Source organism: Topomyia yanbarensis, chromosome 3, assembly GCF_030247195.1.
Source record: "Topomyia yanbarensis strain Yona2022 chromosome 3, ASM3024719v1, whole genome shotgun sequence".
In the NCBI taxonomy this organism is placed as follows: Eukaryota; Metazoa; Arthropoda; class Insecta; order Diptera; family Culicidae; genus Topomyia; species Topomyia yanbarensis.
Genome location: NC_080672.1, coordinates 48,109,287 through 48,124,256, shown reverse-complemented (window position 1 = coordinate 48,124,256; position 14,970 = coordinate 48,109,287). Strand labels below are relative to the sequence as shown.

The following is a 14,970-nucleotide window of genomic DNA, read 5'->3' as shown; positions in this document are numbered from 1 at the left end:
TATATGTGCTGACAAACTAATCACTAGTCAGCAGTGACTTTTAACAGACAGCTACAACTGTGGGGGTAAAGATTATTAATGTTTCTCGTTCCGTCCTAGGCGGCAGTGCACCTGTTTCTTCTCGAGGAAATGGAAGATCACCGCTTCAGAAAGCAACTTTGACGTTTGCTGGTTGGTTGAGTAATTAATTTCATACTTCGTTGACCTGTGCAATTAGCGTCGGAATGATCCCTTAAAATCGTGGTCCGATGTAACTCGTACCGCACGCAGCCATCTGTTCGAAGGTTTATCGGTAAACAAGTAGTTTGGGAACTATTTATATCTACGATAAGTTGGTTTATTTATCCGCACGGTATAATTAGCAGGCAGTTACTTTTGGTGTAGATTATATCGTTACACGATTCGATTTGTTTTCAATCGATGCAAATAAACAACAATTGGTGGTATAAAAGCAATAAACACCTTCGAAAGGTGTGCACGGGGTAGGGTACTGCTGTCGGGGAGTTGTTTCAGTGGTGAATGGTCCAGCGGATTAAACGAGTGAATGGTCCGAGATAATCCTGCTCGAAATTTTAGTATGTTTGTAATCCATAGCTCCGGGCGGCATGAAAGGACATGTGTTGGAAGTATGATGTTTATTTATTCTTTGATTTGCCTTTTGTTGTTTGAAGGTTTATTGGTTTTACCGAATTTATTATTCACATATAACTTTCGATCTGAAAACTTCAATCATACTTTTGAATCAATAGACATAGATCAATCATTACAGATTTAGAAAGATTGATTCATTTCGTATTTCAAATTCCTTTATTCTTTTCGAAGCGACGCAAAACATGAACTACACTGATATGGAATGGAATCAGTCGTGAAACTATGGTGTTTAACTATGAATTTAAACCTACAAAATACTACAAAAAAATTGTTTTTTTCAATCTTGATTTCTTATTGTACAAATCGAGTCAAATGACAAGTCGAATCGTTAAAATTTTCTGGGAACCCTACCCGACCCTCATTGACATGAAGATCACTTGCCATACCATCTACATACCAAGTGAAAAGTTGTCATTTTTCCTGGCTCCTGTATCCCCCACCACCCGCAACTCACCCATCGTGGTGTGATACGTATGTGGCAATAGCCGGTTCGATATACCGCCGACAGCAGACGACAATGACGATCGGACCAGGGATGTTGATCACGTTCGACAAACAAAAAGCGAATGTTACCTTCCGCGCAGGATCACGATCGCCATTCTTTTTTTTCGCGCCAGTCACGGCGTAGAAGGAACAACCAAAACAACCCGCTTGCAGTGAACTGAGCAGCGTGTTCGAAAGCGGACGCATGGTGTATCGTTTCGGTCAAGTGCCGGTCATCGGTTGGTGAATTCAAGTTCCACATGACCACTACTGGGTGGGTTGGATCACGGGATCCTGCGACCATTCACTGTCTCTCTCTCTCGTGATCGTGTCACGCGCCCCGGTGAATTGAGCCAAGGATTGTTTTTGTTGTTGTTTCACTACACAGTGGGGTGCCTCAACGGAAGGACTATATTCGCTCCCAGCACGCGGTAACTGTTGGAGTGATGTGTATGGCTGACTCAAAATAAATAAAATAATAAATTTTCTAAAATGAACCTATAATTAGATTGCGATTTTCTTGACGAAATACGAGCAAATTACCGAGCGTACTAGTCACTTTCGAGAAGCCACCCGAGAAGCTTCGTGCGCTCCGTGTTTCCGTGATTCGTAAAAAAACCTAAAAACCAGTGTGAAACTTGTGACGCGAAAAAGATGTTATTAAACTCATAAAATCAGTCCAATCATGATCACGTGGAGTAAGAGCAGAAAAATTTCGCTCGGTACGTCTACAATCATGTGCTAGACGTGTAAGCAACGTGAAGAAGACAGAACAAAAATACACATTCTTTCAAAAATTAAAGTACCTCTTGGTTGCATCGTAAATCTTCCTGACTCAAATGGTACCAAGCAAAAAAATTGTGTCGCACGAGGTTCAAAATCGTCCATTCACGAGTGGCTGACAGAAAGAACAAAATTCAACTTATAACAGAGTAGTGATTCACGGCGTGTGACATTTCGAGATACCATTGTGAAACAATAATAAAATATTATAGTCTAATTACTTTGTACCGTGCCGGGGCAAGTGTCCAATATGTCTTGCTGCGGTTCGGTGGATCCGATCCGCCCACCCATAAACCCTGCCTTCCAGAGTGATGTACTCAAGGTAATTATATATAGTCTACCGGTTTAATATATTTTTGGCTACGCTCAATTTTTCCTGCTAAGTTGTTTCGGTTGGGTGCAACTAGATCGGAATCAGCGGAAACCTGTTGATCTGTGGCGTCTCATACGGCATCATTTCGATGTACTTGAAATAATCTCTCGATGTTGTGCACGACTATTTGATGATGGTAAATTCAGAACGGAGATGTGGTCGGTTGGGGATTATTGAGGGTTGCACAAGTACGGGTTATTTAGCGCTGGTAATTGGTTGTTTTTCGCGTTCGACAAGGTCGGTGCACAGTTTGGTATGTTTGCCGGACATTTTGAATCGCTCCCATTGACAGGTGGTTGATTGTATCGAATTTATAGTGTGAAAGGTATATGAGTAGATACTGACAGAGTACGTTGTATTAAAGTGGCACCTGACATTGACATTTGTTAATTATGTGGCGCGTGAAGGTCGGTAATGCACGATCTGATCATCTTTATTTTAATTTGAAAAGCGTCTTTTTGGCGCAAGACGGTAGCAGTATCTGGTTTAAGAATTTAGACGACAAATAGCACGAGTGTAAGATCGAAACAAAAGAATCTTTGCATTAAAGGGTTACATACCTTTTTGCGAGAAAAATTTCAAGAATTTACGTAAAGGCATAAAGCAAGGATTTTATTACATCAAAGTTATAGTATTTTGGTAGTACCTTTTTCAGTGAAAAAACAAGCATTAGTTTATAAAAATATATTGATAATTAACGGAGTTACCACCTTTTCCTTTTTTATCATCAACTAAAATCCTAAAACTTCTATTGGTATAGGAGTAATTCTCGTACCTGACCGATTAGTTGAATAAATAATAATTCCTGCATTCGGGAACGTTTTCCCTAAAAAAATCAACGCTTTAAGCTGTAAAATTTGTACTAAAAAAACTTATCAATGAAACAACATTTTTTACATGAAAAAGGAATCGTTAAGGTACGAGAAAAATTAATTATGATCATTTGAAAAAAATGAAGAAGATCGGTTGAGTGGTTTTTCGGCAATTGTGATCACGGAGAATCCATTTTTGGAAAAACGACATTTCGAGATAATAGAGTTTAAAATTTCAAGTTAGCACTGCTCTTGGTAGACGAAGCGCGCTTCGAAGCGCTGTAACTTTCGATCTCTTTCTCCGAGTAAGTAATAAAAAAAAATCGATTTTTTGAAAAATAAAAAGGTATGTAACTTAAGATTTCTCGAAATTCTAAAATGCTTAGGGAATTCAGTGACAATAGACTAAATCTTCGCAAATTCATTTAATTCGGTATATCCATAATCTTATTCACATATAACCGTCTTCATTAGGACACGCTTTATTTTACTTGAAATGTATATTGTATGTTTGAGTCAGGGAATTAACTTAGGACAACTGATTTTTGGTTTATTCATCACCGATTTCTGTTAACAAATCATGCCTGGAAAATTACTCCCTAGAGATGAGTTGAAAACTTTTAGTTCCATTACGTAGCATCTGGCGTGCTTCAATATGATATTGATTGCACTTCCTGAGAATGCTTCTGGAGTGCCTGCTTCAAAATGAACAAATATTTCTCGGTCGGCCGGAAATCCAGTGCTTTCGGGGGTCTAAGATCATTTGGTTTAAGGGCGAATGACCCATCGAGGTTAAAGTACCAATAAACAATGCAATATAATACAAGATAAATTGCCACGGAATTGATCTTTTCAGCCCTTTTTTGTTGGCATTGGAACTACTGCCATACCATTGAGTTGCGTTAATCTATTGTATTCTAGCCTTAGTGCCACTCCAGAGCATCTTTTGAGCAATAGTAGTATGTGGTTAAATCCGTCCAGAAAAACGTAGAGCTATCGTCAGTCCTCAGAAGTAGACGCTTTTGGAGTCATTCTTTCAAGTTCACAAAATAATTACCCATTCACCGTTCCGGTTGTCACGAAAGGGGTCATGCGCTTTCTATACGAGCGAATTGCTTGCCAAATCATGTAGTTTTTGGCAAAACTTATGCTTCTTCTACTTACTAACTTCCTCAGGGACATCGCACTTACGACGAGCAGTGAAGAAAAGGATCTCGTTTGGCTGTCGGAAATCTGCTTTCAAACAATTTCCGTCATCCATGACGAGACACTCCGGTTTTGTTAACAGCTGAGTGTAGAACTTCCGCGTACGTGTTTTCTCCACTGTATTCTTCCGTTCATCGCGACTCAACTCTTTGTGCAGTGCTTTACGTTTTTTTGCATCTTGCACAAATGTTTTGCTTAAACGCTTTTTTTCGATTACCCGCGCTTGTCATCCTTCACACAACACGTTTGGCCATCGCTGGTCAACGTTTATTGTACCGTTTTAGAACACGACTTACCGCTGATTGGATTTTTTAATTTTATTCGTTTTATTTATTCATTTCATTCGTTTGCTTTCATCAATTTTATCATTTTATTACAACAATTTTATCATTTTATTCATTCATTTTATTTTATTTATTTTTTTATTAATTTTATTTATTTTTTTTATTTATTTTATTTAATCATTTTTTATATCTTTTATTTTATTAATTCTATCAATTAAATTAGTTTTGTTCGGTTTATTTAATTTATTCATTTTACTCATATTCATTTGATCATTCTATTTATTTTATTCATTTTATTCATCTTATTTATTTTAATCTTTCTTAATTTTTTCTTTTTTTTCATTTTATTTATTCTGTTTATGTAACAGATTTTTCCTAGTTTAAACATTTTAATTTAGGTGCCTCTTTTTATTACTTTAATTGCAGTAGGATTGCGTTTTTGGCATGCTCCCTTTTTGGCACACTTCGATTTTTGCAACAAATGGGTTCCGTTTTTGGCAATATTGTTGTTGTGTATAGTATTTCTTTTTAAAAATGCACAATACATATTTTGTTGCAATAACGGACCATTCATAAATTACGAAACGCTTTTATGGATGGGGAGGTGGTACGAAAAATTGTGACATATGGGGTGAGTAAGCGAGAACGTTACGTAGCAAATTTTACTGAAGGAAATTTTTTTTTGAAGAATAGGGGACGTAATACGTAATAGGGGACGGGAGGATGAACAAATTTGTGACAATTTGTTACATGTGGGAGGAGGAGTTACGTTTCGGCAATTTTTGCGTTAAGCACTTTATGAATAGTGTTTAATTGGTGCCCCATTTGAATTTATTTTCAATCATAAGAGTCATATTCACTATTGGGGACGCCGGTGCTAATTAGCGGTGTCAACTTATCCCACCTGCCAATTAGCCCCGGCTTCCCTATCTTACACTATACGTATTGTATTTCACGTTCATATAGAAATTTATTATGTATGTAGAGAGAGTCCCGTACGGAAGGATGCGCTGGAGAATATTTTCAATAGGACATTAGTAACATTTCGAGCCTTTCTTTGATTAATTTCTCTTTTGATTATTACGACGTCACTACATAGCTTTGGATTGATTTTCCAGTACATATCGAAAGCCGATGCACTATGGTCTTACAGCCGTAAATAAATGAATTAAAAATAGGGTTCCATTTTGGCACGGTTTCAGTTCTGGCAACTGAAATAAAAAATATTGTTGCCAAAAACGGAATCCTACTGCAATTCTGATCAATAATTCCTTTTATTCATTTCATTCATTTTTTTAATTTGGCTCAACTTAATTTATTCTATTAAATTTATAATTTTTAAAAATATATAATTCTTCATTTAATGAGCTGAACTAATCTGATATATTTATTTTTACATTTCTTACAAAAGAAATGTATAGGATTCGCTCAAACTTTGAAAACTTTTTCCGAAGCCCGGAGGGTCGAGTTTCATATACCAATCGACTCAGCTCGACAAATTGAGACAATGTCTGTATGTGTGTGTGTGTGTGTGTGTATGTGTGTATGTATGTATGTACAAAATGTCATGTAATTATCTCAGCAATGGCTGAACCGATCTTAATGAAACTAGTTTCAAATGAAAGGCCTAACGCTCCCATTTGACACTATTATTTTTGTTTTTCGATATGTTGTTTACTTTCTGAGATATGGGTAGTTATGTCAAAACAGGGCTGGCTTGAAGCGAATAACTTTCGAACAAGGCAATTATATCGCACGAACAGAAACGAAAAGCTTATGAAAATACCTTTCCAACAAGCTATAGATTGTCAAAATCCGTTCCCAAACGGCGGAGATATTAAACATTTTGTGTTTTTATTCCTCGCTTATCAATTTTCACCAACTGAAAACGAGATCGTTACGTACAGAGTATTTCTTTACTGGTGTTTTAGGGGTAAAACTAAACCGATTTTGAACATCGGAGTATGAAAACACATCTACGTGATTCAAGGAATTCGATTATGAAAGCATTTTGTGAATTACCTATATAATAATTGAACTATTTCTGAAAAAGCAATATGTAAGTTCACTTCAAAAACAAAATAATGCGTTCATAGTGATTTTTTTTCTAGAGTTCATGTATTTATCCCTTGGATTAGGCGTTGCGTTCAATCGTGAAGTAAATATTGGATGGTATATAATTATACAGTTCATCAAGTAATTCACCTAGTAATGAGATAAGACTTCTCATACAATTATACTCGTGGCATCACCGAAAGAAACTGTATTTTTGAATCCCAAAACTCTAGCAAAAATTTAGCTCTTTGCAAAATTTAGATTATATTGGTTATGGCGCAAAAATTACTACTTTTTTTTTTTTTATTCATTTCGTTTATTTGATAGGCACAAATGCGTTAGCTTGGCGGTGCCGAATTCTTTTGTTTTTACATTTTGAATATCTTAAAACTAGGAGGTTACAATGTTGAAATATTTTTTTTTATAAAAGAGAAAAAAATTACAGCTATCTTAAGACTAGAAAAAAAATTCTATATATAAGAGAGGGGGCAAAAGATTTTTTTTATGAAAAATTTTAAAACAAGGAATTCAATAGTAATAGTTTTTTAGGAAATATTTACAGTTATCTTAAAACTAACAATATAGTTTGGTACACAAAAGGGGGAACAAATATTTATGAAAAATTTCACAGATGTTTTAAAACTAGGGATACAATTCTATTTACAAGATGGGGGACAATAGTTTTAACAAAGAGTAGAAATTACAACTATCTTAAAACTAGGAATACGGAATACAAATTTGATTTTTTATCGGATACTTATGCTTGGTCATTTCCAAAATCGGTGTAGAAGTAGTTGTATCAAGGACAGGGGAGAGAAGGCGTAGATGGTGACCGGTAGAGAAGAGCAAAACATGCAACTTTCGGGCAAACGGGAGATCAGCGAAACAAATTTGCGCCTCAGTCTAGTAGGTCGGATTGGCGGATGGTATTCTTCGGACCCGCGGGGAATCCTTCGGACCTCGAGTCGCTCTCGCTTCAGATTCCGTAGTGATAAGGGCGATGGCGGTTACATAGTGGCAGTCTGAAGCTTATCGGTTCCACACGGCAAGAGGAAACTTCTAAAAACGAGAAATAAAAAGAGAGGGGCTAAATTGGGATATTTATCGTTTTTATGAAAGTATAAATAAGGGACATATAGGGGAAATCAAGATTTGCCAGCATATCTCGGACTGGGACATTGGGTGGTCTACCTCGGGCCCGAAGGGAATCCTTTAACTGAGACCTGGCGTCCAAACACCCGGCGCATACCCAGACAACGTGCTCGATGTCATGATAGCCCTCGTCACAAGCGCACAGACTACTCTCCGCAAGCCCAATACGCCGCAAATGTGCATCTAAGGTGTAGTGGTTGGACATAAGTCGGGACATTACACGAATAAAATCCCGACCCACATCCATCCCCCTGAACCAAGGCTTCGTTGATACCTTTGGGATAATCGAATGTAGCCATCGTCCAAGTTCACCATTGCTCCACGAGGTTTGCCAACTGTTGAGTGTCCTCTGACGACAAATACTAAAAAATTCGTTGAAGCAGATTGGTCTTTCGTATATGTCACCATTTAATGCGCCCACCTTTGCTAATGAGTCGGCCTTTTCATTGCCCGGGATAGAACAATGAGAGGGGACCCAAACAAAGGTAATCTGATAAGATTTTTCAGATAACGTACACAAGGACTCCTGTATCTTCCCCAGAAAATACGGGAATTGCTTTTTAGGCTTCACCGCTCGAAGAGCCTCGATAGAGCTGAGGCTGTCCGAAACGATGAAGTAGTGATCTGTGGGCAGAGTGTCGATGATCCCAAGGGTGTACTGAATTGCAGCTAACTCTGCGACGTAAACTGAAGCGGGATCATTGAGCTTGAATGAAGCGGTGATAGTATTGTTGAAGATACCGAAGCCAGTGGACCCATCGAGATTTGATCCGTCAGTGTAAAACATTTTGTCGCAGTCGACTTCTCGGAATTTATTATAAAATATATTGGGGATCACCTGCGGGCGTATATGGTCCGGGATTCCACGAATCTCTTCCTTCATGGATGTGTCGAAGAATACAGTAGAATCAGAAGTATCTAGGAAACGAACACGGTTGGGAGTATACGTAGAAGGATTAATGCTCTGTGCCATGTAGTCGAAGTACAAGGACATAAATCGGGTTTGTGAATTAAGCTCGACGAGCCTCTCGAAGTTTTCAATCACCAACGGGTTCAGAATGTCGCATCGGATGAGCAATCGATATGAGAGTTCCCAAAATCGATTTTTTAGCGGAAGAACGCCCGCCAGCACTTCGAGACTCATCGTATGGGTCGAATGCATGCAACCCAAGGCAATGCGCAAGCAACGATACTGGATTCTCTCCAGTTTGATGAAGTGTATGTTCGCAGCGGAGCGGAAACAGAAACACCCGTACTCCATCACCGACAATATCGTTGTTTTGTACAACCTGATCAGGTCTCCTGGGTGAGCACCCCACCATGTTCCAGTTATTGTTCGGAGAAAATTGATCCTTTGTTGGCATTTCTGTTTCAGATACCTAATGTGACATCCCCAGGTACCTTTAGAGTCGAACCAGACCCCGAGATAATTAAATGTGAAAACCTGGTTGATCGTTGCACCCATTAATAGAAGCTGGAGTTGCGCCGGCTCACGCTTCCTAGAAAAAACAACCAACTCAGTTTTCTCCGTGGAGAACTCAATACCCAGCTGAAGAGCCCAAGCAGACAAATTGTCCAAGGTATTTTGTAATGGTCCTTGCAAGTCGGCAGCTTTGGGCCCTGTAACAGAGACCACCCCGTCGTCTGCAAGTTGCCTTAGCGTGCATGAATTGGCAAGACAATCGTCAATATCATTCACGTAAAAATTGTAGAGCAGGGGACTTAGACATGAGCCCTGGGGAAGACCCATGTAGCTAAATCGCGATGTTGTTAAATCACCATGCGAAAAGTGCATGTGCTTTTCAGACAACAGGTTTAGCAAAAAGTTATTTAAAATTGGTGAAAGACCATGCTGGTGCAGCTTCTCTGACAGAATGTTGATAGAAACTGAGTCAAAAGCCCCCTTAATATCCAAGAAGACTGATGCCATCTGCTCTTTGTTAGCATAGGCCATTTGGATTTCTGTAGAAAGCAACGCAAGGCAATCGTTCGTCCCTTTGCCTTTGCGGAAGCCAAATTGTGTATCTGACAGTAAGCCATTTGCTTCAACCCAATTGTCGAGGCGAAACAAGATCATTTTCTCGAACAACTTCCGAATACAGAACAGCATTGCAATCGGTCGATACGAGTTGTGGTCGGAGGCTGGTTTTCCTGGTTTTTGAATGGCGATGACCTTCACTTGCCTCCAGTCATGAGGGACCAAAAAAAATTACTACTTACATTATTTATAATAAGGATGTAAGGAATCAATACATCGCATAATATACCTATAAAAATAAGGTCTGGCATGGCCTCACATGCCCTCCCCATCTCTATCTCACTCTCTCTTTCTCTCCCTCTCTCTCTCTCTCTTTCTTCATGTTGGTGACAACTTTCACGACTTACATCTATCTTGCTATTTCTCTATCCATTTCTAAGTTGTGTGATAAGATTCTCTGCTAATCTTTATTAATATTCAAGCTGATTTCATGTGTGCGATGTAATTGTGAAGGTTTGAGAAAACAAAACTATTTTTTGTCTGTTACCCTATTATTTTCTTTGCATTTTAGTGTAAAAGAGACTTGCGGAAACAAGTTTAATAATACATCCTACATGTCAAATAAAATATTTGTAGTCCGAGAAAATTTGCAAAATATTTGCCTTATGGGAAAACTATAACTATTTTCAAGGTGATATTGGTATTTCGAAACGTTGCACTATGGGTAGACAGGTGACCATCGAAAACTACATCAACTCAAATTTAATTCAGTTCTATTCAAAGCTTGTATAAACACTATAATAAAGGAAATTCATGGTTATCTCAGAAAAATATGTGACTTGAATGGGAGGTGGGACATTCCACGTGCGATATTTCAACTCTTCGTATCTCTATTGAATTTTGAATAAAACATATGCTCAAATATGTCATGTGAAAACTAAGAACACCTTTTTGTGATGTTATTATTGAGAATGCACATACATTATATTGGTATGAACTTTCATGAAAAATAACGAACCAAAGCCCAAAAATATCCACGAATTAGATCCGGGAAAAGAAGTCTCCCAAAATCCCCACTCTCAATGGGGGATGCAAGTACAAGGTGTCTTCTAACTTATCGTCGTCCATATCTGCTCTATACTGAGTACACTTCAATTGAAGTTTCAATGGAAGTCACAATTAGTAGTGAGGCATTGGATAATTCAGCACACGTTTCGTTCGAGTTTTCCATATTGTACAAGTAAATTAACGAGGATTACAATCAGAGTTAATGCATTGGACAGATAGTTGATCTGACTACATTTTTGCCATCCGGACAGTTTGAACCATTTCTTTTTCACAGTAATGGATTGTCCAGGGCTTATTTATCCATATTTCCTGAACGAGAATTCCGAACGAAACAATACGCAAACTATAAGGATGACTGGAAAGAGACTGCATTATAATCAACTGAATGCACGCCTTTTATGCTATCGGCATAGCCTAGACACTTCACACTATTTATTTTAGTTCAAATGAAAACTTTGAAATATCTACTTGTCTCTTTTATGAATCGCATTCTCCATCTTTTGCTCTATGTTCAAAGGGCTTTCGTGAGATTTTGTCTACTTTCCGAATCTGTAATAAGTTTTGATGTAGGCGATCATTTGATAAAGTTATGACATATTTGTCGAATGAAGATTCGTCAAATCGTTGTAAACGTCACGAAAGAATGTGTCATGTGACCTTGTCTCACTTTACTATATTCAATTGCGTGTTAAATTGCTGGACCAGCAAATTCTATTCTGCACAATATTTTTCGAGAATATATGACCAAAAAGTAAACTTTGATTTCCAAAGCAAATTGAACGTTCCAGGTTTCTGATAACTAATTAAGGTCTATCAATAATGTTGAAACACTAAATAATCACGACGCCGTCAAGTAAAGAAGCGTGAAAACGAAAAGACTAAAACAAAAAAGGATAGAAGCCCTAGAAATTTTGTTCATCTGCGTTCATTTAATCTACTTTATTCGTTTCATCATTTGGATTCACTCTGATCAGTTTATTCATTTCGTGCATTTTAGTCATATCATTCTTTTCACTGTTTTCATTCAATGCATTCTATTCATTTTCCCAGTTCACACATTTTGTTTAAAATGAAGAACATTTTATTAACCTGACTATTTTTTCAGTTTTGTTCATTTCATCCAAATAATTCTTTTGACGCAATTTATTTTTTCTATTAATGTATAACCTTACAACATCGATTAATTCATCATTTCAATCAATACATTTTCTTCTTTTTTATTCATTTTGTCAATTCACTTCCTTTTGTTTATTTGGTTCGTTTGTTTCATTTATTCATTTAATTTATTTTTTATTCATTTTATTTTCTTTGTTCATTCCATTCATTTTATTAATTTGAACCCTTAAATTAAATTGATTCATTTAATTCATTTTGTTCATATCTTTAATTTTATAAATTTCAGGTTCAGTCATTCCATTTATTTATTTCATTCAATTTGTTAGTTTGAGTCAATTCATTCTATTAATTTTATACTTATTTCTAAATATAGTCTAAATTTTCATTAATTAAGCTAATATAATTTGATTCGTGTATTTTATAATTTTGATTTACTACTTCGCATGAGTTCTGTAAACTAATGAATGATCCAACAGTGATATGTGTAAGAAATGTCTCATCTCACTGCTAGGTGGATTAAATCGGTTTTTAATTTAATATCACTCTATCCATTTTATGAATTTGATAACTTTTTTTCCTAATATTTAAATTTTCAAATTAACGTTGTTTATTAATTTTCTATTATTCATTCAGTTTATTCGAGGCTTTATTCCTGCGAGAATTGCAACTTTATTTATCCCATTTCCAGTTGGGTGCAATTTGGGATGTAACGGAGATTCAAAAGCAGCAACTTATTGAATATATGTACACTAGAGTGACAAGAAAAAAATAACGCCTATCGGCCCACCCCTGAGTCGATTCTTGGTCCCACCAGGAGTACTTGTACCCAGAGTTAAAAATAATCGAAGCACTTTTTTGACGGCTGAAAATGAAACTGTTGCGACTCGCGGTGAATGGAAAAAATATTCATTCAACTATCCATCTTACTCATTCAGTTGAATATCGTACAATATATTCATTTCACTAATTATCTAGGAAAATGTTTTCAAATGCCGGTAAAGTATATGAAACAACAATCATCATCGCCTACATTGTGCCAGGACCTACTTTGATGCGTTTGATTCGTTACTACACGGTCGCTTCGTGTAATAATCGGAGACGAATGAAAATCTGCATGGATAAATGGGCGGTTTGTTCGTTGGACGTTTTCAGCTGCGTCACTGAATATTGAAAATGAATGCGGCTGAATATGATCAATTTTCATTCAATGAATTTGAATAGTTTTAACTCTGCTTGTACCAAATTTGAATCAAATCGGATAAGTCTAGCTACCGGACCAACGTGCCGGAAGTTTGCATAGGATTTTTCGACAATTTGCATGGAGAAAACCCACTAGCGCGCATTTTCGCTGCTAGGTGGCACTGTATGCATCGTGTTATCACTGTAAGTGAAAATAAGAAATATAATTTAATTGTCTACAACTTTGTCTAAGACTGCTAGTCAATCCGGCTTTGTTAAAAGAAGTTATTAAACTTTTAACGAAGTGATGTCTGAGTCAGTTTTGCATGGGGCCTAGCAGTGCATGATTGTGTATCGCTTCTCGATTCCCACCAGCTATACCTTTTTGTGAGATAATGGTTAGAATTAGCTGAATGGTATGTTCAGAAGAATTGTAGTACATGATACGAGTTATATTTTGGTTGGAAAATTTTAGTTCCACATGCTACCGCATAGAGGGCACCAACACTAACTTTTCAACGGAGAGAGATAGGAACTAGGTGTCTTCGACAAAGTTGTAGAACAGGTATTTTGCAGTAATTCTTCCGAACATCTAGATATTGTATCTCTCTCTCCTATGAAAAGTTAGTGTTGGCGCCCTCTATGCGGTAGCATGTGGAACTAAAATTTTCCAACTAAAATATAACTCGTATCATGTACTACAATTCTTCTGAACATACTATTCAGCTAATTCTAACCATTATCTTACAAAAATGTATAGTTGGTGGGAATCGAGACCCGAAACACAATCATTCACTGCTAGGCCTCATGCAAAACTGACTCAAACATCACTTCGTTAAAAGTTTAATAACTTCTTTTAACAAAGCCGGATTGACTAGCAGTCTTCGACAAATTTGTAGACAATTAAATTATCTTTCTTATTTTCACGTATATTGATAATGCGATGCATACAGTGCTACCTAGCGGCGAAAATGCGCGCTAGTGGGTTTTCTACATGTAAAACGTCGAAAAATCCCATACAAACTTCAGGCACGTTGGTCTGGTAGCTAGACTTGCCCGATTTGCTTCAAATTTGGTACAAGTGCTCCTGGTGGGACTAGGAATTGACTCAGGGGTGGGCCGATTGAGTTTTCAAAAATTCATTATTTTTCTGGGCAGTCTAGTACTTGCGGCGAAGCCAGTGTAAAGCGGTTTTGCAGCATAACCGAGAAGAAGAATCCGAAGCGGTGCAGAGTCATTGTTTTATATCTCGTGCTCAGTTTCAACTACTCTATTTGGCTCTGGATTTTGTTCAATGAGCCTTGTGTCCTTCAGCCTATTGGTTATTCGGCTCAATTACCATACGGCTTAGTGACGATTCGGCGTAATGTCGATTCGGTATAATGTCCTTTCGGCTTAATGTCCATTCGACCTAATGTCCTTCGGCCTAGTGACCTTCGACCTAATGGAAGGACACCGTTTCACAGTGGTTGAAAACGTCAAAAACGTGAACTTAATTCACTAGAGGCCAAACCATCGAATATATTCACAGGGTGTCTTTGGAGGAATAGTTCGTATAAATATTCCTTACAATCTGATAACAATTAAAATTAGGCATGGCTTACTATGATTGAACTAAAAAAATTAACTTTTTATACTGATGAGGTAGAAAGTTTGTGTCTCCGATAAAGTTTTAGAAATGCTCATAGTGAAAAATTTTGTTGAAGAACTTGAGCTTGTAGGATTCAAGGTTATCGATTTATAAGGCGTTTTCTATGGCAACCCCCTTAAATCTAGTTTTTTTAATATAACTTTTTACATTGCTTTTCGTGTAAACTATGTTCAAGACAA

General features: G+C 37.2%; 1 protein-coding gene across 12 annotated transcripts in view; it reads left to right on the top strand.

The window, feature by feature from the left end:
• Nucleotides 1-14,970, top strand: part of LOC131693268 (long-chain-fatty-acid--CoA ligase 6) — a 95,543-nt gene that overhangs the window by 51,583 nt on the left and 28,990 nt on the right. The window contains exon 1 of one of the 12 annotated variants that reach the window (XM_058980979.1): nt 1,344-2,239. The exons of the other annotated variants lie outside the window; for them this stretch is intronic. Within the exon in view, the coding sequence (XP_058836962.1) occupies nt 2,168-2,239 (72 nt within the window). The 5' untranslated portion in view covers nt 1,344-2,167. Of the gene's footprint in view, nt 1-1,343; nt 2,240-14,970 lie in introns of those variants that run through there. 12 annotated transcript variants of the gene reach the window in all.